The sequence below is a fragment of the Copadichromis virginalis genome, linkage group LG23 (assembly GCF_057382275.1).
Source record: "Copadichromis virginalis isolate Kocher_CV1m ecotype Utaka linkage group LG23, C_Virginalis_male_GT1.1, whole genome shotgun sequence".
In the NCBI taxonomy this organism is placed as follows: domain Eukaryota; kingdom Metazoa; phylum Chordata; class Actinopteri; order Cichliformes; family Cichlidae; genus Copadichromis; species Copadichromis virginalis.
This window is the reverse complement of record NC_140639.1, coordinates 1258971-1280151: the sequence shown is the minus strand read 5'-3', so window position 1 is coordinate 1280151 and position 21181 is coordinate 1258971. Positions and strand designations below refer to the sequence as shown.

Sequence of the window (21181 nt, the reverse complement as noted above, 5' to 3'; positions counted from 1 at the left end):
TTTTTTATCGGATTACGTCGTTGAAGAGAAATTTTTTAAGCCATGTTTCCGAAGTAAGAGCCGACGGATGGTCTGGATATACCAAATATATCGTCCCAGAACACTCCAGCTCACATGTTAGTCTGCTCCAAGCATTCCCACAAAGGTCAGAGTTTTGTAGTAGTTAATACGTCATTTTCATAACATAATTGGTGATATAGGTTACAAGCAAGTCTGGCGCTGAACAGAAATTGTCGCGCTATGCTCCTTTATTTATTGTGCATAAATAGTGAATTGTCCTGACACAATATTGCGTTTCGCTTCTGTTATTATGGTACATTGACAAAAACATATACTTTTATTCACAGGATAAAACTGTTGTTTGTATCACTAATTGCCCAGTGCGATTACAGCATACAGTATTATTGTCACTGCTACATTTCTGTGATGCTACCAGAAATTATTTCCACTACTAATTAATTCAATTCAATTCAATTCAATTTCTTTATTGTCCCACAAGGGGAAATTAGTTTAGCAGCAGGAGGATAAGAACAAACAGAACAATACTATAAAACAATAATAACAATAATAATGATAGAAAATTCAAGGACAATTATTTGCCATTAAGGAGACAAGACGCAGTAGGGATAAAAGAGACCTGGAGTCTTTTAGTCCTCCTCGGAGGTACTCTAAAACGGCGGCCGGAAGGCAACAACTCAAACTCACTGTGAAGTGGATGGTTCACACAATTAATAATAGAATGAGCCTTTCTAAGCACGTTTCTATTGTAAATGGCCAAAAGTCCATCTTGCCAGCGCCCTGAAATTTTGCTAGCAGTTTTTACCAGAAGTCCCAACCGATTCTTATTCTTCACCGTCAGGTTACCAAACCAGGCAGCGATACAAAATAACATCACAGATTCGATAAAACTTCTATAAAACAAGGACAACATCTCAGATGAGACGTTAAAAGATCTCATTTTCCTTAAAAAGAACAGTCTTTGTTGAACTTTTTTAGTAGTGGCATCAGCATGAGATTCAAAACACAGTTTATGGTCGAGTACCACACCTAGATATTTATAACTCTCAACGATCCCAATATCGGCAGTTTTAATGATATTGGGTGATGAGCTATAAGAGGACTTCCTAAAATCTATAATCATGTCTTTAGTTTTTGACACGTTAAGTGAAAGGAAGAACTCATCACACCAATTCACAAAATCATCTACAACCTGTCCATGGCCTGACTCGTCCCCCACTAGAAGACTGACGATCACTGTGTCGTCAGCAAACTTCAGGATGTGTCTGTTTGTGAAATTGCTGCGACACTCATTCATGTACAGAATGAACAGAAGGGGAGAGAGGCAGCAACCCTGGGGTGATCCAGAAGAGGAGGAGAGCACATCAGAAAAGACATGATTTACCCTCACACATTGTGACCTATTAGTCAGAAAGTCTGTCACCCAGCCGACCAGACTAGTGTCAAGCTTGAAATGATTGTAAAGCCTGTCAGCAAGTAAGAGGGGTTGAATTGTATTGAATGCCGATGAAAAGTCAGCAAATAATAATCTTGCATGGGTGTGGGGGGCCTCAAGATGCTTATACAAGAGATGCAGGAGTGTGACAGCAGCATCCTCCACACCTCTCCCTGCTCTATAGGCAAACTGGAAGGGGTCAAGATGGTGTTCAACATGCATTAAAATCTCCTTCTTAATTATCTTCTCAAATGTCTTCATCACTAAAGAAGTCAGAGCCACAGGCCTAAAATCATTCAGTGCCTTAGGAGAACTGCCCTTAGCAACAGGAACAATGATCGCATGTTTCCAAATCTTAGGTACCGTCTGTAGCTCTAAAGAAAGTGAGAAGATATAGTGAAAAATCCCACTCAGCTGATCAGCACAAGTTCTCAGTACCTGTCCACAGATGTTGTCAGGTCCAGGACTCTTGCTTTTGGTATGTCTAAAAAGATTAGCTACCCCTGTCTCATCAATACAAATAGATGGGGGAGTGATAGTCCTTTCCCTCAGTGTGCTGGTCTGCCTAGAACAATCATAGTTCTCAAAACGAAGGTAAAAACTGTTAAGACTGTCTGCCAGATGTTTGTCAGAGGTAAACCCCTCTAAGGTAATGCTGCTTTTACCTTTCGTCTGTAGCCCTGCCATTGTTTTCATACCAAGCCAAGCTCTTTTGAGGTTGTTACTGCTGAGTTCTGCCTCAATCTTATTTCTATACCTCATCTTGGCGATCTTTATTGCAGCCCTCACCTCCTTCCTCAATATTCTCACAGTGGGAGCGTCTCCCTCGTTAAAAGCAATTTTCCTTTTAAGAATCAGATCCTTAATATCTTTAGAGAGCCACGGTTTGTTATTAGGGAAAGTCTTAAATTCTCTGACTGGAACCACAGTCAGAGAATTTAATTACCGTTGAGCTCAAAGGTCCTATTAATAAACGGTTAACGAATGTGTATTTATGACGACGATTTGTGAGACTGGTAAACTTATGATACGTACGATGGTCTTTCGTTCTACACGGTGCATTTCAAGGTCCTGCACCCATCCGTCGGTAAACTGTACCTGGGCTTGTTGCAGTGACCTGAAGTTACTAAACTTCACGAGTGTATGCACTCACTCCAAGAACCGTATGATTATAAATCTGAGCGTGGTGAAAGTTGGGCACTCTGTCCACTCTGTGTGCTCGTAAGGGTCTGACCCGTTCACTCCTTTGATTTTTTCCTCGTATCTTTTCTTTTTGTTTTGTACATTCCTTTTTTGTGCGGCAAAGAAAAAACAAGAAGGTATTGGAACCGGAGAATGAACGTTTTGCGGTGCTGCAAATGCTTGCATTTGATGCGATACTTGATTGTTTTGCCACTAGTTCCCGGCATGCAATGCGCGAAAATCACGTGATTGCTAAACAAGGGGGAGGGTGCATCCGGCCTCCTCGGCTGTAATTGGTCCAGCCGAGAGTCGATCATGACCAATTGGCCAATCCAACACCTTTCAGTACATATACCCTTCCTTAAAAAAAAAATAAATAAAAAAAATCCATCGGCCCATAAAAACAAAAAGTCGCCAGCGGCCCACCGGGCAAATGCCCAGTGGGCCACTGGCCAGTCCAGCTATGACAGAAGGGATGGTAGATATATTGGACAAGGATGTTGAATATGGAGCTGCCAAGCAGGAGGCAGAGAGGAAGACCTCAGAAAAGATTCATGCATGTAGTGAGGTAGGACATGCAGACGCTCGGTGTGACAGAGGAGGATGCTGTCTGTCACACGGTGGAGTTCCTGCAGATCCCCAACTGCACTGGCTGAGACTCAAACCATGACAGAGCCTCCACTGTGTTTCACAGATGGACACACTGCTGTACCTCTCTCCTGACCTCTCCTGTACACACTGGCCACGATTTGAACCAAAAATTTCAAATGTAGATTCACTCCACAAGACTCGTTGCCACTAATTTTAAGTCCAATTTGGCAAACCTCTCCCTGTTTCCTTTCATTAAGAATGGCTTGTGGACAGCCACTGAGAACATTTCTGAGGAGGCTTCAGCGAACAGCAGATGGATCAGCTGAAGGGCCAGATGCATCTCTCAGGTCCTGTGTCACGGCTTTGCTTGTGTGTTTTTTTCATGTAACTCTTTAGGACAGGACGTTCAGAGACTGTTCATCTGCTGTAGACAGGCCTGCCACCTCTTTAATCCTCCACAGATGTTTAAGGACTCGCTGCGCAACATAAAAATGAATGAAAAAGCAGCCAACCTCCAACCTTCATGAAGCCTGGAGCAATACTGCTCAAGAGCACATTACAAACATACCAAGAGGGTGTCAGTCACCTCGATAGCAAAACAAAGTTTGCACAGTACTGTGTATGGTTACCTGTGTGTGTGTGTGTGTGTGTGTGTGTGTGTGTGGGGGGGGGGGGGTCTTCATTAGTATGAACAAAATGTAAAAGTGTTTAATAAAAGCTTGACTGAATTTGTACAGGTTTTATTCAGAAGTCATTTATTTAAACTGTTCGAGTTGTCACAAATCAACACTCATAATAAAAGTCAAATGCAGGTTTCATGAGGACATAAAGTGTCTCCTGCTTTTATATCTTCTTAAAAACAACATCCAGGTGAGTCTCATTCACTGCGTCGGCCGTTTAGCGCTCCAGCATTTCACTTTAAACCCCCTGCTGTGCGGTGGGCGTCAGTGACATCACACCCCTGCACAGACACGCCCTGTTTCTAGCCCTATCACAGCCATCGTTACATAAATGATGACTGGATTAGCATGTTCACCTGCAGCAGCACGGCGGGAAGACACATGTAAAATCACACTAGCAAGCATCAGAACACAATTTGGTAAATATTAAAATATACAGCTCCTAATATCTCTACATTCATTTTTACCCAGGAGCATTGCATCGATGCATTTAACGCCACTGTCTAAAATAGCTCAATAATGCCCATCTGTGTGAATCAGGTAGAAATGACAACACAAAAACACGTAACACACGTTACAATAAGGCCTTTTCTGTGTGTTGTTCCAAAAAGGGGAACCCTAGTAGCACATAGACTTCATATCTTAGTGTTCAAAACACAGCAGCCAAGGCACAAAACAAAAGACCCGAGTAGGAAATCATGCTGCCCGTGAGAAAAAGACACGATGCACAGACACGCACACGGTTCACGTCCGTGTTTGTAGAAGAAATACTTTTTGTAAAGGCATCAGAAAGGGCAGCGTCTTCTTTGTGCACCAGGGGGCGCCATAGTTCTCCTAAAAAGTCTAAATCTGTCGCAGAAAAATACAACTTCTTCAATCATACGAGGGATTCAAATACAGATTACAGTGAATAATGAATAAAAACAGCCAATAAAGTGATTTATCAACAGATTTACTACAATCAGAACTGTGTGCATGAGCAGCCATGTGGACATAAATCAGTCAGAGTAGTTTGTTCCATTTAAAATAGATTACACCATATTATACACAAGAATTAATATGTTTTAATACAAACAATATTTTTTTTAAGCTCTCACTCAAAAAAAAAGCAAAGATGAACTAAAACGCTGTCCTGAATATTTTCAAGTTCTTATACTACAGGGACCAGAAACGGCATCGCAGTGATCACGCGCTCTCATCATACGTGTTCTTATTGTTTTGATATTAGTGTTATGAGTGGTGTCACATTCGGTGGATCAACAATCATCTGTGCTTCTTTGCTCAGAGGCAAACCTACCCTGACCTGAAATCATCAACGGACCATGTTGGAGACATGGAAGTGGAAGCGAAGCCGTGGACTCGATGTGAAGCCACTATCTGGTTTTGGGTAGTCTGCTGTTTCTATTTGTCTGGTTGGTCAGGTTGTTCAGGACGCAGTTGTTAGCCAGCGATGCCAGTCTGGAGTTAATCGCATCCTTCCTCTGCTCCCAGCTGCACTCACCCCCGTCTTCCTCTTCTTCTTCATTGTCATCTACCGGACTTTCCTCGTCGCTGCGCACGTCACCCTCGATCTGTGGAGAAGAATAAAAGTTAACCATCCGATTCCTCGTTTCCTGCTATCGCTGCTGCTTAAACAGCCTCTCGTCTCACCTTGCCCATAAAGGCAAACCTGTAGACCATGCGCAGGATGAGATAGGCCCAGTAGATGTGCAGCAATTGTAGCACGAACAGAAGAGCGTTGAAGAAATAATAACCAAAGAAAGGCTCGTAGAACTGCATTGAAACGATCAGGGTGCTGTGGATGATCCTGGAGGGCAAACACAGAAACAGTGAGATCAGCTGTTCCTACAAACTCTCGGGCTTCAGAGCATCGTGTGTCGTACCGATAACGGGAAACTTTATCTGTGCTCTAAGACAAACTGTACATCAAACCTAGTTGGACATTTGCACACCAACACATGAAACTACGTCTGATTTAACAGTTTCTTACCTGCTTGGAAAGACATACAGCCTCGTGACGAGGAACACCAGAGCAAAGAGGACAAACAGGACGTCGCATGTCTTCGCCCACAAGGCGTAGTGTAGCATCTTACCCACCTGTCAGAAAAAGGAAGGTAAAAGTTCCTGTGACTTAGAAAAGACAGTGAAGACGTTTAGGTTAAGTGCTGTGGGTGTGAGCCCACCTCCCCACAGCTTCCTGTTCATCGGCCCCTGACAGTAACGACCTGCTCAGGTGTTTTCAGGTTATGTCATCAGGTTTGATTTGTGGTCATACAATTACTGATGTTCTAATCTCGGACGTACGCCAGGGTCAGCTCCACCCCCATTTTCACTTTTAAATATAAAAAGTCATTTTTAAACATCGAGCACTTCAGTGTGTTTGTCCTGCAGGGGTCTCAGATCTGAACAGGTTCAAGTGTAAAGACGTCACCTGAGTTTACTGACTCGAACGTTATCTTTGTTCCAGGTGGTTTTAGCGCAGCGAGAGAGAAAACAAGTGGGTGTGGCTGGCTCGAAATCAAACCTCAGACTCACTGATGAACTCACCTGCACTCAGTAACTAATCATCTATTGGATATGAAGCCAGCATCGTTTTCCCTTTATGATTTTTATCAGCGTCCAGGCGACACCCTGTCACGCCCGAGTTGACACGACTGCATATTTCCTCATCTCATGTAACGCGGAAACAATCATCATCGTCACTTCTTATCATTGAAACAGCCTCACAACACCCACGGACAAAGGAACAACTGTCACCGAGGTGGTCAAACCTTTACAGCCAGGACAAGCAACAACAGAACGAAACCTCTCGCTGTGCGCGGCTCACAGGACGTGTGTGCTCGTATGAAAGAAGAAGGAAATTCACAAAAATACACAAGTTCCTCGTTTGTGCAATAATCTGCCATTTTAAACGTTTGTGTGCGAGCATAACGATGCAGTCTCCTCCACACTGCGCCGTGCAAAAGTCTCGAACCACCACTCAGTGTTTTATATTTTGCTTCCGAGGTGCCAGGCGCTCCTGGAATTTTTAAAAGTAGCCTTGAGCAGCGGTTTTAAACTTTCTCACCCATTTTCAGTCCAGTCCTTGGACCTGAGTCACTTAACACTAGGGCTGCCACAAACGATTATTCTGATAGTCGACTATTCAGATCATCATCCATTGGACATACAGCGTACAGCTTATTGCACCAGCAGCATCTGCTCTTATATAACTATCATTAGCTTACAGCTTTAAGTGTTTACGGTGCTAACTAAAAATAAAGACAAGATGATAGTTTATTAAATTTTAATGAAATTTGCAGATTGTTTCGGTGAAGTTTAATAAACTCCTTGCTATCTAAAATATAACAGGACACTGGAGTAAATTCTGGAGCATCTCACACTTCTGATAATCAGCTGTCTGCTTGACGTTTATTCAGCTGTGTAAAAACTATAACTTTAATCTCAGACAAACTGATTTACTCAGGAACAAATAAAATACTAAAAAAAGCCAAACAATAACATTGTTAAGTTATCTAAGTGACTCATATATCATGTTTAACCTGAGTAGCGAAAGACGGCGGTGGGTTTGAAAACAATTTGCCGGGAGTCCGGTGTTCTCACGGCTCTAGTTAGCCTAGCTCCGGCTAGCTATCGAGCTAGTGGGTAACAGACGTCTCCGAAAACGTCGGAGCGCTTTTGAAAATATGCGGTGTCTTGATAAACTGAGCAGATATTTGAGGTTTACACAGCTACATTCTCGCCTGAAAATATGTTAAACGTTTATTTTGTGACCCAGAAAGAATAATAAGAGTAATATTAAAACTAACTAGCTGCCGCCATTGTTGGAAACTGAGCTGGGCTGCGCTATGAATTCTGGGACACAGCTTCTTCTTCTTCGGGGTTTAACGGCAGCTGGCATCCTTGTACATGCAGTGCTGCCATCTTCTGTTTCAGTCCGTTATTACACTCTTAAATCCTGCTATTATTCCTGCGTCTTTTGTGATCTTACAAAGCTTCAAACGACGCGTCGACTATTAAATCAGTCGTGACTAGTCGACTAATCGTGGCAGCCCTAGTTCACACTGATGAATCGGTCAAGCTTGAAAAAAATGCAACTCAAGTGTTGTGTCTACACACAGCAGACAACTTGGCAAAGACCCAACTCAAGTTGAACCTCGAGGCACTTGCAGGTTATTAGCAGCCTGCTGACCGACTCCCATTTCTTTTGTTGAACTTGTGAAAAAGGCCAATCATAACAGAGTTTGACAGGAATATTTCAGCATCATGTGAAGTGTCTCTGTGAATATTTTTAAGGGAAATGAACACACAGAGGACGAGAAGAAATCCTGTCCTTGAAAACTTGGGAAAAACCAGCAAAGACCTGTTCCGGGACCCGAGGGATACATCTGTCCCTTCAGCTAATCGTCTACTGTTCACTGAAGCCTCCTCAAAAATGGTCTCAGTGGAAGGGTGGCTGTCAAAACGTTACTCTTAAGGCAGGGAAGCAGGGAGAAATGGGTGGGCTATGCCAAATGACACAAGAAATCCAAAGAAAATCAGTGTCAACAAGTCCTGTGAAGTGATGAATCCACATTTGATCCAAATTTTGATTCACCATTTGGAAAGCATCCGATTGGCAGCAATGACAAACAAACTGCCACTGCAGTCAAAACGAACCTGGATGGAAAACATGGACCAGCCTCCATGTTTTCCATCCTGTTCATAGTTTCCAGTGTGGTATCATCCTGTGTGGTATCATCCTGTGGTATTTCCAGTGTGGTATCATCCTGACAGGGAATGGAACAAAGTACAGCCTCCAAGAAGAGAGCTTTGGGATGTGCCTCGTGAAGCCTCACAGAGTTCAGGCTGTGTTCCAAAATAAAGGTGGTCATACGAACATTGACTTCCCTGCTGTGGCAGACGCTTGTGAACGAGGCAGCGTATAAAAGTCACTTTCATTTCCAAATATGCTGCACTTACTTCCCTTTTGTTAGAAAACAAAGAATGAAGTAGTGGCGTTTGTACTCACAGTGTATCTGGAGGCAGGTGTGGTGTTTTACCTCGAGAATAATGTCGGCAGAGTCGTGGACCAGCATCACCAAAGTGCCCACCCTCACATAGTTGGCAATGTAGGAGAAACCGATGAGAATTATGGTGGCAATATGATGAACCACCTGCTCCTTGAAATCCTAAAACACAAACACACATGCATGCACGCATTTAAAAACATGCAGCAGCATAAACAGCAGCTGCACGGGTGCCGTTTGAAACCAGCATGATTGTCTGCACTGATTCGTTAATTTAAATAATACAAATATGACAGCAGCAAAGCCTCCTGAAGGACAGAAGCACTGAAATGATTATAGTATTCAGTACAGTTCAGGTTTCTGTGGAGAGACTGAACTGAATATTTAATATACTGTAACACTCAAAGTACAGAGTTATAGATAATTACAGTTACAGATAATCCAGAGCATAATCTGCATTTGCTTTTTTTACCATTGGACTAAAACGTTACATTTCAGGGATTAAATGTGGAATAATAATCAGGTTCTTTATGTGTTTTCAGTTAATACTCACTTTTCGCTTCACATCCACAGAGATGCTCAGAAGCAGCGACAAATAGAAGCTCATCTCCAACATGTAATACCAGTAATGAGCCTCAGACACAGGCTGATGAAGGAGAGGGAGAGAGCAGCTCAGTGTGATCATTCAGTGGTTAAACAGAAGCTTTTCCAACACCATGCTTATTTGTCCAGACTTAGAAAGCAACAATGGTGATGCACGCAGCAGCATTCACAGACAGATGTGTTAGACTGTTAATCACTGAACTCCAACGTGAACTCTAACTACATGCTTTTGAGGAACTGAAAGAGTTTAATAAACAGTTTTCTGAACTGATTCCTTTAAGTGTGCTGAAGCAGGTCTGGACTTTTTGGGGTAGTGCAGGCAGATATTCAACTCTGCTGAGTATTTACAGCTTCACCTGTCTAATAGCTTCAGGGCTAAAGTCTAGCAAAGGTTCAGTGGCCACGTAAGAACTCCTCGCTCTCATTTACAAGCACAGAGGACGTGCTTCATGCACAGGAAGTCATGGTGTAATCTTAAAGAAAAACATTTGGAGAAGACGCAAAAGTGAAAGTTTGCAGCGACACAATGACAGGAAGTTGACTGAGGTATTTACCCTAAAATACGTCCTTTCTACCCGTCTGAGAAAAAAATCAAGTCTGCAGTAGCAGAGCTGTTATCGGTTAAATGCAGATAAAGAGAGGCGTGGCTTCCAGGGAAGAACGTGTGCCATCATCCACACGGCAAGTTAAAAACTCAGGCAGGAAGGAAACCACAAAAGCATTCAGAGCTTTGCAGTCAAGGAAGTCGCAGTTGAAACATTGTGGATGGAGTCTGCATTAAAAACGATCAGCGTGCTCTTTCTGCACTTTCCTTGCTTTAAGTAGATCCTATTGTTCTTATGACCTGAGTGATGCAGATTTTCAGTTTTAGCTCACAGACATCTCTGCCACTTAATTCTTCATGAATATAAATGTTAACTTAACAACAGAGCAAAGAATCAAATGACCATGAATTAAAGAATCTACGACTCATGTTACACTTGCTGCAAACCCCAGCATTTACACCCCAACGGCAAAATCTGTGTCCTACCTGTTTGGGATAACCCCTCCAGCACTCGCTCTGATCCCAGAACCACGGCGTCTAGAGGATGGAGGAAACGATAAATCTCTGTGCCTCGATCTTACTTCAACAGCGTAGTAAGCAGATGTAGATTCTCAAAATTCAGTGAAAGTCTTTTAAAGAAAAAAGTGACGACACACTTACATCAATTAAAGAGCCGAGCCCTGCTGTGAACGACGTGAGGTAGAAGAAAAAGCGCCAGCTGCAGATAAGAACAGACGCATCATCGATTAGCGCTGGGATGTCACAGTGGCCCACTTTGATTTTAAATGGGCGAGACGAGTGACAAGAAAGTTTTCGTTTATGAACAAAACTATCATGACCTGGATGATAGTTTTGTAGATGAATCAACAGAGAGACTGAAAATGTCGTTTATATGGTGGTAATTACTTTGGTGTAGCATGAAGCTCCACTGTGGACGTCTTTATCATTCAGAAAAGCTATAAAACTTAAATGTTGTAAGAAAATGTAAAAATTCTGTTCACATTTTCCAAAGCCATCTAGTGGGCCGGATCGGTGTCTTTGCTGGGCCCATTCTGGCCCCTGGGCCTTATGTTTGACACCCCTTATTAGCGGATGCTGTGTAAATGAACTACATAGTTCTATGAGATCAGACAAAGATGTGACCAGGCACACGTGTGACATCCGTCCAACAGGAAATTGCTCAACGACTGAGTGTATGAGAAGAAAAACTCACGAGGCCTCGCAGAACTTTTTGGTGCTGCTGGGTCTGTCCTGGTTCCTTCTGTGTCTAAACCAGGTCTGGATCTTTCTCTGCGAGAGTCCACACTGCTTCCCCAGGCCCACCACTTCACTCTGAGCGCACACACACACACACACACACACACACACACACACACACACACACACACACACACACACACACACACACACACACACACACTATGTAAATACGAGCTGCTTTCTCATAGCAGGCATTGTTACAGCTTCATCACAGCTCTCGTCCTGTCGACGTGTAGCTCTGCACCCACAGAGATAAATGTGCTCGACCACTGTTAGCGTGACCTTCCCTCCCTACATCCTACATCACAGCGCCGAAGGTCCCTCTGCTGAGTGAAACCTAATTACAGGGTTCAGTGTGACACATGCATGTTTTTATTTGGCTACACAGGCTCTCTGCACCCCCAGCATCAGCTCCAGCACTGTATCAAAGGATAAACTGTGACACCACACCGAGCAGTGAAATGATTTTCCCACGATTGCGTTGTGCAACAGAAATACAGTCGTTGTATTCAGGAAATAAATCTACTTTGTTTCACAGCGTGTTTGTGGCCAAGTTATTTACATGGGGAACAGCAAAGTCGTTAGCTGCTGCTGCTGCTGCTGCTGCTGCTGCTCGCGGCCCCATGGAAATAGATTTGCAAATAAGCCAGAGCATGCGCACACACACACACACGGGTAAAAACAATGTAGAAAGGCGCTCGTGGAGCGGTGCGTCTCCACTCGATATGCTCAGTCATGCCTCGTCCTGACAGGTGTACACCCCTGCCTGTCTGCACAGCAACACGGCTGCTCTGCTGCAATGCCAAATTACACCAAGAGGAGGGTGGAGGACTTCCATGATTCGGAGAAAAGTAACAGTTACAGACTAATAGCGCTGGTTTGTCCTCAGATTTTAACTAATTATTCTGATTATCAGCAACATAATAGGAAAGATTAATAGGGTGGCTGGATAAACTGTGGCTGTAGCTCAGGTGGTAGAGCAGGTCATCTACTGATCGGAAGGTTGGTGGTTCGATTCCCGGCTTCCCCTAGTCTGCATGCCAAATATCCTTGGGCAAGATACTAACCCGAAATTGCTCTCCGATGCATTCATCGGAGTATGAATGTGTGTGAATGTCAGTTGTGCTTGTGCGAATGGGTGTGAATGGGTGAATGCACAAGTTGTGTAAAGCGCTTTGAGTGCTCAGAAGAGTGGAAAAGCGCTATATAAGAACCAGTCCATTTACCATCAAAGGGACAGACGGGATTATGTTTAAAAGGAAGATAACTGCTTCTCTCACAGTGCAGCGAACACGCTTTTTGTAAGCTCGAGCCTCGCAGCCTGAGCTGCATCTCTGTGGGGACGGCCCGTTTTCAAACTGTTCCTCATTCCAGAGGAAGCTGGCACACAATCTCACTCTTTCTCCTGGATGGAGCCACACCCAGCACGCATAAACTGTTTGTGTCACACAGTAACAGATGTTCCTATTTATTAACATTAAGAGTGCCTGGCTCAAGGTGAGATTTTCCATTTAAATTTGCATAGACTTTGCAGGATGCTTACATATTTATATAGATGATCATGAGATACAGTTTATGTAGTCGTTCTTTAACCAAGACGGAGGTCTGGGCACAGATGTCATTTTTGAGCTCAGTATAAGTATAATCCTAAAAAATGGGAATTGCTTTGTAGGTTTTCATGTTTTCACACACTGAGGTTAATTATGGAGTTCCACAGGGTTCAGTGCTAGGACCAATTCTGTTTACATTATACATGCTTCCCTTAGGCAGCATCATTAGAAGACATAGCATACATTTACACTGCTATGCAGATGACACCCAGCTCTATCTGTCCATGAAGCCAGATAACACACACCAATGAGTTAAACTGCAGGAATGTCTTAAAGACATAAAGACCTGGATGGCCGCTAACTTTCTGCTTCTTCATTCAGATCAAACTGAGGTTATTGTACTCGGCCCTGAAAAGCCTAGAAATATGGTATCTAAGCAGATTCTTACTCTGGATGGCATTACCTTGGCCTCCAATAACACTGTGAGGAACCTTGGAGTCATGTTTGACCAGGACATGTCCTTCAACGCACATATTAAACAAATATGTAAGACTGCTTTCTTCCATTTGTGCAACATCTCTAAAGTTAGAAATATCCTGTCTCAGAGTGACGCTGAAAAACTAGTTCATGCATTTATTACTTCCAGGCTGGACGACTGTAATTCATTATTATCAGGAAGTCCTAAAAACTCCCTGAAAAGCCTTCAGCTGATCCAAAATGCTGCAGCAAGCGTCCTGACAGGGACTAGAAAGAGAGAGCAGATTTCTCCTGTTTTGGCTTCCTGTTAAATCCAGAATTCAAAGTCCTGCTCCTCACATACAAGGTCTTAAACAATCAGGCCCCATCTGATCTTAATGACCTTGTAGTACCATATCACCCTATTAGAGCGCTTCGCTCTCGCTCTGCAGGCCTACTTGTTGTTCCTAGAGTATTTAAAGTAGAATGGGAGGCAGAGCCTTCAGTTTTCAGGCCCCTCTTCTGTGGAACCAGCTTCCAGTTTGGATTCAGGAGACAGACACTATCTCTACTTTCAAGATTAGGCTTCAAACTTTCCTTTTTGCTAAAGCATATAGTTAGGGCTGGACCAGGTGACCCTGAATCCTCCCTTAGTGATGCTGCAATAGACGTAGGCTGCCGGGGATTCCCATGATGCATTGAGTTTTTCCTTTCCAGTCACCTTTCTCACTCACTATGTGTTAACAGACCTCTCTGCATTGAATCATATCTGTTATTAACCTCTGTCTCTCTTCCACAGCATGTCTTTATCCTGTCTTCCTTCTCTCACCCCAACCAATCACAGCAGATGGCCCCGCCCCTCCCTGAGCCTGGTTCTGCCGGAGGTTTCTTCCTGTTAAAAGGGAGTTTTTCCTTCCCACTGTCGCCAAAGTGCTTGCTCATAGGGGGTCATGTGATTGTTGGGTTTTTCTCTGTATCTATGAAGCGCCTTGAGGCGACTTATGTTGTGATTTGGCGCTATATAAATAAAATTGAATTGAATTGAATTGAATGTTTTCAGCACACTAGAAAAATCGGTGCATTAAACTGATCTTTAACCTATTGGGCTGCATGCTTATAAGTGACTTCAACAATTCATTTATTCATATATTGGTGGAAAATTTACTGTATTATACAGATGAGTGTCACATTTAAAGCAATGACTCCCTGTTACGTGTACCATAGTTACAGTAGTGCACTCCACGGACAGTTAGAGGGTCCTGTGAACACCAACCTGCGATGGCTGCTGGCTGTGCTGTTTATAGAACGCTTCCAGCTTTGGGATGGAAGCGGCTCGAATCCAAATCCGATCCTTCACACCTAAGACTTTGCTGAGGGGGATGGCGATGACCCTGAGAAGACAGAGACCAGAAGAGATGAGGAGGGGAAAAAATGCATTTTGCTGCTGTTTTATATTTATATGCATATATGTGCATAATAGCAAATGCAACCCTGTTAATAAAACAAACGGGAGTAATTCGTTTTGCAGTACTTGAAGGATTAATGTGTGATGTCATCAACAGCTGCTCGATGTGCTCCAAACACAGAAGAGCAACAGAGGAGCTCGTTACTCCTGACAGCCTGTGGAGCTGCTGCCGTGGGCGGGTTGTGCCCAGACAGCCATTATCCGATCCAGCATCAAGAGACACTTGATCTGTGTGTGTGTGTGTGTGTGTGTGTGTGTGCGTGTGTGTGTGTGTGTGTGTGTGTGTGTGTGTGTGTGTGTGTGCGTGTGTGTGTGTGTGTGTGTGTGTGTGTGTGCGTGTGTGTGTGCGTGCGTGTGTGTGTGTGCGTGTGTGTGTGTGTGTGCGTGTGTGTGTGTGTGTGTGTGTGTGTGTGTGTGTGTGTGTGTGTTACAGACGGAAGGAGACAGAAAGATCGACAGAATAATACAATATGAGGGTATCAGCAATGAATACATGTTTAGATAAATGTGCGTGTGTGTAATTCTATCTCAGAGATAATGATCCTGAAGTGTGCACGCAGGGAGAGATCGGAGATAATGAGAAGGTCAGGGCAGCTTCACAGAGGGACACACAGTGCTCTGGTTACAGGAACACACACACACACAGCTGTGGCCTGAGAAGATTGCGTGGAGACACCTTCCAGCTGGCCGACGTCTACGCGAGCACAAATGACGGTGCCCACCTCTACGACCTCTACGACTCGCACACAGCACACGCCATCATCCTCCGACCCCGGACTACTCTCACAGCTAATGTTACCAATCTGCTAAAACATCGCTGATGAAGGCACAGACGAGGATGCTAATCTTCAGCTCTCACAGACAATACAGCAGCTGACGATGATGATAATGGAAAGGCGTTCAAGCTGTGGTCATGTGGGCCGCGTCTCTGCCAGCCCCGAATAAATTCTTGTCCTGTTACCAGAGGAACTGGTTAACTGTACAAACAGGTTTACTGTGACGTTTCTTTTAAAGCAGCTTTGCTCACAAGCATAAATGTGATGGGCAGAATACTGTGAAAGCTCTCGTCTGTCTGATTTTGTGCCACTAACATTCTGAAACATTCAATCCTGTAAAACCAAGAAAGTGTTTGAGACGCTGAGACAAACGCATCATCAGACCAGATGCACTCACAGATTAACTGTAGCCTCGAATTATTATTATTTCTCTTTAATTCATCCAAAGTGTTCAAATGTTACGTTAAAGTAGAACGCTATGAAATGCGTATAAAGAGGAGTGAAGATCTACTTTCTTCTAACTGAAATATTCGAAAACCAAACGCAGTCTTTTAAGAAGTGTCAGGTATCTGAAGATAACATTCAAATCCCTTCAGCTGTGACAGCAGAAATATTCTGACCTTTTCTAGGGAACCTCTTGAAGCACCGGGAGGACACATTTAATAAGCACTAGTAGGACTTTCTGTGCGATCACCCCGACAGCAGTCACTGACTGGTTGGTGTGCACTACACCTTGCAGAGGCAGCTTACAGAGAATCAGCATTAGTAGCCATGCATCGTAAAACCTCAGCTATAAACTTCTGTAGTTGCCATGTCCGAGTGTTTTCCCTCAAAAACACTCGGACACACTTTAACACAAGGAGCCTGGGGGGAGACGGGACTCTCACACAGCATATAGCACATGAACAAAGGGAAAAGGAGGCGTTCCTCAGCAGCTTAGCAGCAAACACCCTCCAGCCAGCCACCATGACCAAAACAAGTCAAGCAGAAAATTACTTTTCCCCCACAAACAGCATCACACTGCTTCCTTCAACTAATTAGGTAAAACTGAAAAGGACAAAACTGTGCGCCACATAACTTACTGCTCTGCTGATTTCAGCCTATTTAATGACAACAGCCAAAAACCAGAGCTCGCCGTGAGCTCGGCCTCACCTCTCAAAGATATATCTGATGGCTATAAAGATCAGAGCTAGTGGCAAGGTGTAGATGAGATGCCTGGGTAGAGGGAAGTGGCCCTCTCCTTCCTTCATCTCCATGTCTTTCCAGTGATTCCCAGGAGGGATCCAGAACTCTTCCCGCCACAGCCACTCGTTCAGCAGGGCCTCCATTCTGTGGGGCACGAAAGAGGAAGAGGTGAGTACTGTCTGGCCGCACAAACACAGTTTACCAGAACGGGAAGTGGATTCAAATTAATGACAAAGAGGACAAGAGGAAACTGTTTGCTCACGCACAGAAATGATGGAAAAGAACAACTGCACAGTGTCATCGCTGCTACTGCATCAGCTCACATGGCAACATGTTTCGATTACATGATCAATGACGGTGATTTCACCTCTTTACATCTAGTTTATCAGCAGTGCAGTGTTTCCCCCAGAAAATATTCACAAAACATTTTTAAGCAATAAATGAAAAAGCACAGCAGCTTCAAATGAATTTGAATTATTTCCTGTTTCAGGCTTTAACAGGTTACATCTCCTGTTAAATGTAACCACAGAGGCGCAGCAGCTGCCGCCTGTCACAAACATGAATCAGATGCAAACCCGCTTGTTCCTGACTCAATGGGACAATCAGCTTATCAGCCTTTCAGAAAAGACACTGATATTATCAGCAGACGTGTCTGTGCCTGCTTTTCAGCAAAATCTGCGCAGCGCAGCCTTCATGCGTTCAAGTCTCTGTCTACACACACACACACACACACACACACACACACACACACTGTATGCTGTAAGCTCACTACTGTTATTCCCTGTAAACGGTTTGCACGGTCTGGGTTTAAAAGCTGCTGCTGCTGAGATCCAATCGATCCGCGTATCGATCAGGTCGTAGCTGTGGAGGAACGTGAGCGCAGATGTGAAAGCCTGCGCAGTCAGATGACCAGACAGACCGTAACCACTGTGCGCCGACTGCACGGCGAGTGCGCCAGATTAAAACGCGCAATAATTGATCCATCAGCTGTTATTCGCGGAAGCACAGCAAACCCACGGGTCCATCAACCATTCAACAAACCACGCAGAGAGCTTCGAAACAGCGTATCTAACACACCGCAGAGAGGAGATGTTGTGCTCACCTGTCCGCGATCCTGTGATGGGAGATGGAAAGCGAGGCAACAGCGGCAATTTAGAGAGGAGGGGCGTGTGGACGCACCCGCTCCTACCAGCGAGGGCGGAGAGCGGGCGTGTGCTGTCATCATCATCATCATCATCATCATTCTCTGCTCTGGATCTTGCGCCACAACACGAGGATCGTAGTATTTTCTCACCAGCCAAAATCTGCTCAGCCATTCACGGGGACAATGCCACGTGCTGCCGACAGGGGGCGAGAGGAGACGCGTTCAAATGAGATTTTCTGCTCGGGTTGTAATTTCACTTCTGTTTATTTTGGGGGGTTTCCAACGTATCGCAATTTTGGTGGTTAAACATGAGGCCCGGGGGCCAAAATGGGCCAGGAATAACTTCAGTTCGGCCTCTTAGAAAAATATGAAGGAGGGCAAAATATGGCTTAACTGTATTTTTTCAAAATAGGTTTTACAGCTTTTCCTGCCGACAGAGATCCCCCCCCCCCACACACACACACACGGCTGTGTGCTTTGGTGTATACTACACCAAAGCACTAGAGCGACAGTTTAATAATTAAATGACAGAAACCATTTTTTACTGTCTGCGACAGTTTGGCTAACATTTTCATCAATCAAACAAAAGTTTCTATTTTTTAAATATGGGACAGTCTGGACGCTAATTTTACACAGTTATCATGCAGAAAACTGAGATTTAAAAAAATGATATTAGGGTAACTTTTGGATGTCCAGTTAAACGTTTTTACACTAGCAGAAAGAGTTTCAGTGGTATGTGTAAAATTAATTTAACGTTCCTGGTCTAAATGTTTCATGAGGCAAATAGAAAATATTAAATTAAAGGGATTTTCTGATTGTTCTGGAGACGTCTAGACAATAAGAGGCCCAATGAGAGCTAATATCTTCATGTTTTTTCATGTATGATTGTATGTGGCTAACACATCTGCAAATGAAATCTTTACAGTTAAATATTATGAGCGCAGCTTTTAAAAGAGATTACTCGTGACCTCAGGATGCACTGTCACACAGTTTTACGAGTGATGTTAAAGATTATGTGCTCGTTATCAGCAGACAGGAAACCAGAAGCAAAGCAGAGAAAGAAATGCGACACATCCTGTCACTGTAAAATCTTATCAACCTGTGTGTTACACCAGAGAGCTGATAAGCTTTATGAGCATGATCACATGATGTTGCCTTTCATTCCAGTCATATTTCAACAGCACTATGAATGAAAGAGAAATGCATGATGGGAAGAGCCCCACCCAGCAGTGCTTTATAACATACAAAGCTTTATTTTCTACTTAGTCACTGGGTCAAGGTCATTGAATTCAGTGAAAGCCAGTTAATTTATTTTGACATCTAAATATGTCACAAAACTTGCTTTTCTGCTTCTCACCCAGATAAAAAGTGATTATATAACTGGCTGGATACCAACAATGAGAACCTGCACAGGTGCCCGATCACATGTCGAAGATGATTTTGTTCTCTTTATTTGGAGCTGTGAACTAATTCAGTGTATCAGGTAATGCAAGAGATTCATTACATGCTATAGTAAAAGTGTGCGGTCTGTTAACATAAAACACAGTTCATGTGGTGTTGGAAAACCATTTACAGTAAAATAAACACATCTCCAAAAGTTGATTCTGTTCATCTGGACGTCTTCAGTGGGAGAAACGTTTGGTCACTCATCCAGGTGACGTCTTCAGTCTCAGCTGACTGCAGGTTTCAATCTTATAAACAGGACAAACTGAGCTTTTTGAACACAACTTTATGGATTTATTGAGCAGTTTTCTCACGAGGACCCAGTTTAGTCAGTGTACTGTTAGTGTGTGTGTGTGTGTGTGTTTGTGTGTGTTTATGTGGGGCGACTGTGGCTCAGGGGGTTGGGAATCGCCGGTAAGACAGATGGTGCGATATGGCAGCCTCGCCTCCGTCAGTCTGCCCCAGGGCAGCTGTGGCTACAACTGTAGCTGCCTCCACCAGTGTGTGGATGTGAGAGTGAATGAATAGTGGCATTGTAAAGCGCTTTGAGGGCTATATGCAATCCATTATTGTTACTTATGTGTGTGTGGAACACTGGCGTTCAAATAAGCATCACAGTGAGTTTGTTTCCTATTTTAAAGCCAATCACAACATGAGATGCACAAACACGTCACACTGAGACAAATATTAGAATAACTGAGTTTTTCCCCATTAAAACGTCTTTAATAATGTATCCAAGCACATGTTGAGAAACTCTGAATGTCTGCCGTAGTTTCAGGTGCTCTCAGCAGTTCTGTACTGACCTTGTAGCCTTATTGTGTTACATTATTAAATTCTGTCCTGTTAACCATCCTCTCCTGTCCTCAGGGAGGAAAGCTCTCTATGCTCTTTACCTTCTGCATGGTTGGTTTTTGGATTCTTTCCCTTTTTGATCCCTGAGCAATCACGACGGGATTACATCACAACTTTAATTTAGAAAAAGACTGCTAGTATAAAGGTGAGCAGTTTTCTTTATGCACTGTGACCCTGAACCGTTCTCGTCATTGCCAGGTGTGTCTGTATGTGAGAACATAAGTGTTAGACATCAAGCAGACTTTATCCAGGGTGCACAAAGTCTATATGTTGTTTGACGATGTCCTGGTAATTGTCCAGTGAAATGACGATGGATCATTGGTTGGCATGTATCCTGTTCCTGTGTGCTCCATCCTAAACTAAACACAATATTTCAGAAGTGAGAACCTGTCGAGGACCTCCTGCTGAGTACTGCTTAGTAAGAATATGTCACCATGCCTGGATTTACAGAGTCATGTTAGCTACTAGTTATTTTTACTTTAATCTCAGGTTATTTACACCAAATAGCCTTTTCCCCCCTTTTTTGGCCATTTAATCTTATCAGCGCTAAAGAATCTGTAACTACAGTGTTACGTCCCCCCCACCATGGCGGAGGCAAAGGTAGGAAGGAGACAGCAACACTGGACAACCACAATCAATGAAGGAGGAAGACCACAGAAGAGTTAAGTATCAGGCAGGATTTATTGGTTGCTTGCCTGGATAGTCAAACTTAACAACAGAAAAGAGGTGGGGGAGGAGGACTGGGCGGTTGATCCAAATCAAAGAAATTAATAAAACAAAAAGAGGTCGATAGCTTCCAGGGCCTAACCTAACTGAAAGAAAAATGCAAAACAAAAGGCCTACCTAGCTACTCGACAAAAGGTCAGTGAAAACATACAAGAGTGGCATCAATCGCATAACCTAGTGTGACTAACAGAGTAAAATCTACAACCAGTGTACAGGGTACCCCAGCTTACCTGTCCAGCCTCCCACCACACACAATCTAAAG

At 43.6% G+C, this 21181-nt stretch overlaps 1 protein-coding gene across 2 annotated transcripts; it reads right to left on the bottom strand.

Moving 5' to 3' along the window:
• Nucleotides 1-3950: 3950 nt before the first annotated feature.
• On the bottom strand, nt 3951-17959 carry LOC146679889 (ceramide synthase 2-like). 2 transcript variants are annotated; one of them, XM_085450014.1, is made up of 11 exons: nt 17857-17959; nt 16722-16898; nt 14602-14719; nt 11276-11394; nt 10723-10780; nt 10549-10599; nt 9469-9561; nt 8949-9077; nt 5897-6003; nt 5557-5713; nt 3951-5477 (listed from the first exon to the last, which is right to left on the bottom strand). In XM_085450014.1, exons 2-11 carry the CDS (start codon nt 16895-16897, stop codon nt 5280-5282), a joined length of 1206 nt encoding a protein of 401 aa, XP_085306140.1. In that variant the 5' UTR covers nt 16898; nt 17857-17959; the 3' UTR covers nt 3951-5279. The 2 variants fall into 2 exon arrangements, with proteins under 2 accessions (XP_085306140.1, XP_085306139.1); XM_085450013.1 differs by lacking the exon at nt 17857-17959 and adding an exon at nt 17021-17819.
• Nucleotides 17960-21181: the final 3222 nt, after the last annotated feature.

What these genes read in the sequence shown, in the direction of transcription:
- LOC146679889 (XM_085450013.1), bottom strand. Translation starts at nt 17,055, where the DNA reads ATGACACTGTGCAGTTGTTCTTTTCCATCATTTCT. An exon ending in AAAAAGTTCTGCGAGGCCTC is followed by an intron (nt 10,781 to 11,275) that starts GTGAGTTTTTCT and finishes TCTTATCTGCAG; the next exon opens with CTGGCGCTTTTTCTTCTACC. An exon ending in CTGTATGTCTTTCCAAGCAG is followed by an intron (nt 5,714 to 5,896) that starts GTAAGAAACTGT and finishes TTTGCCCTCCAG; the next exon opens with GATCATCCACAGCACCCTGA.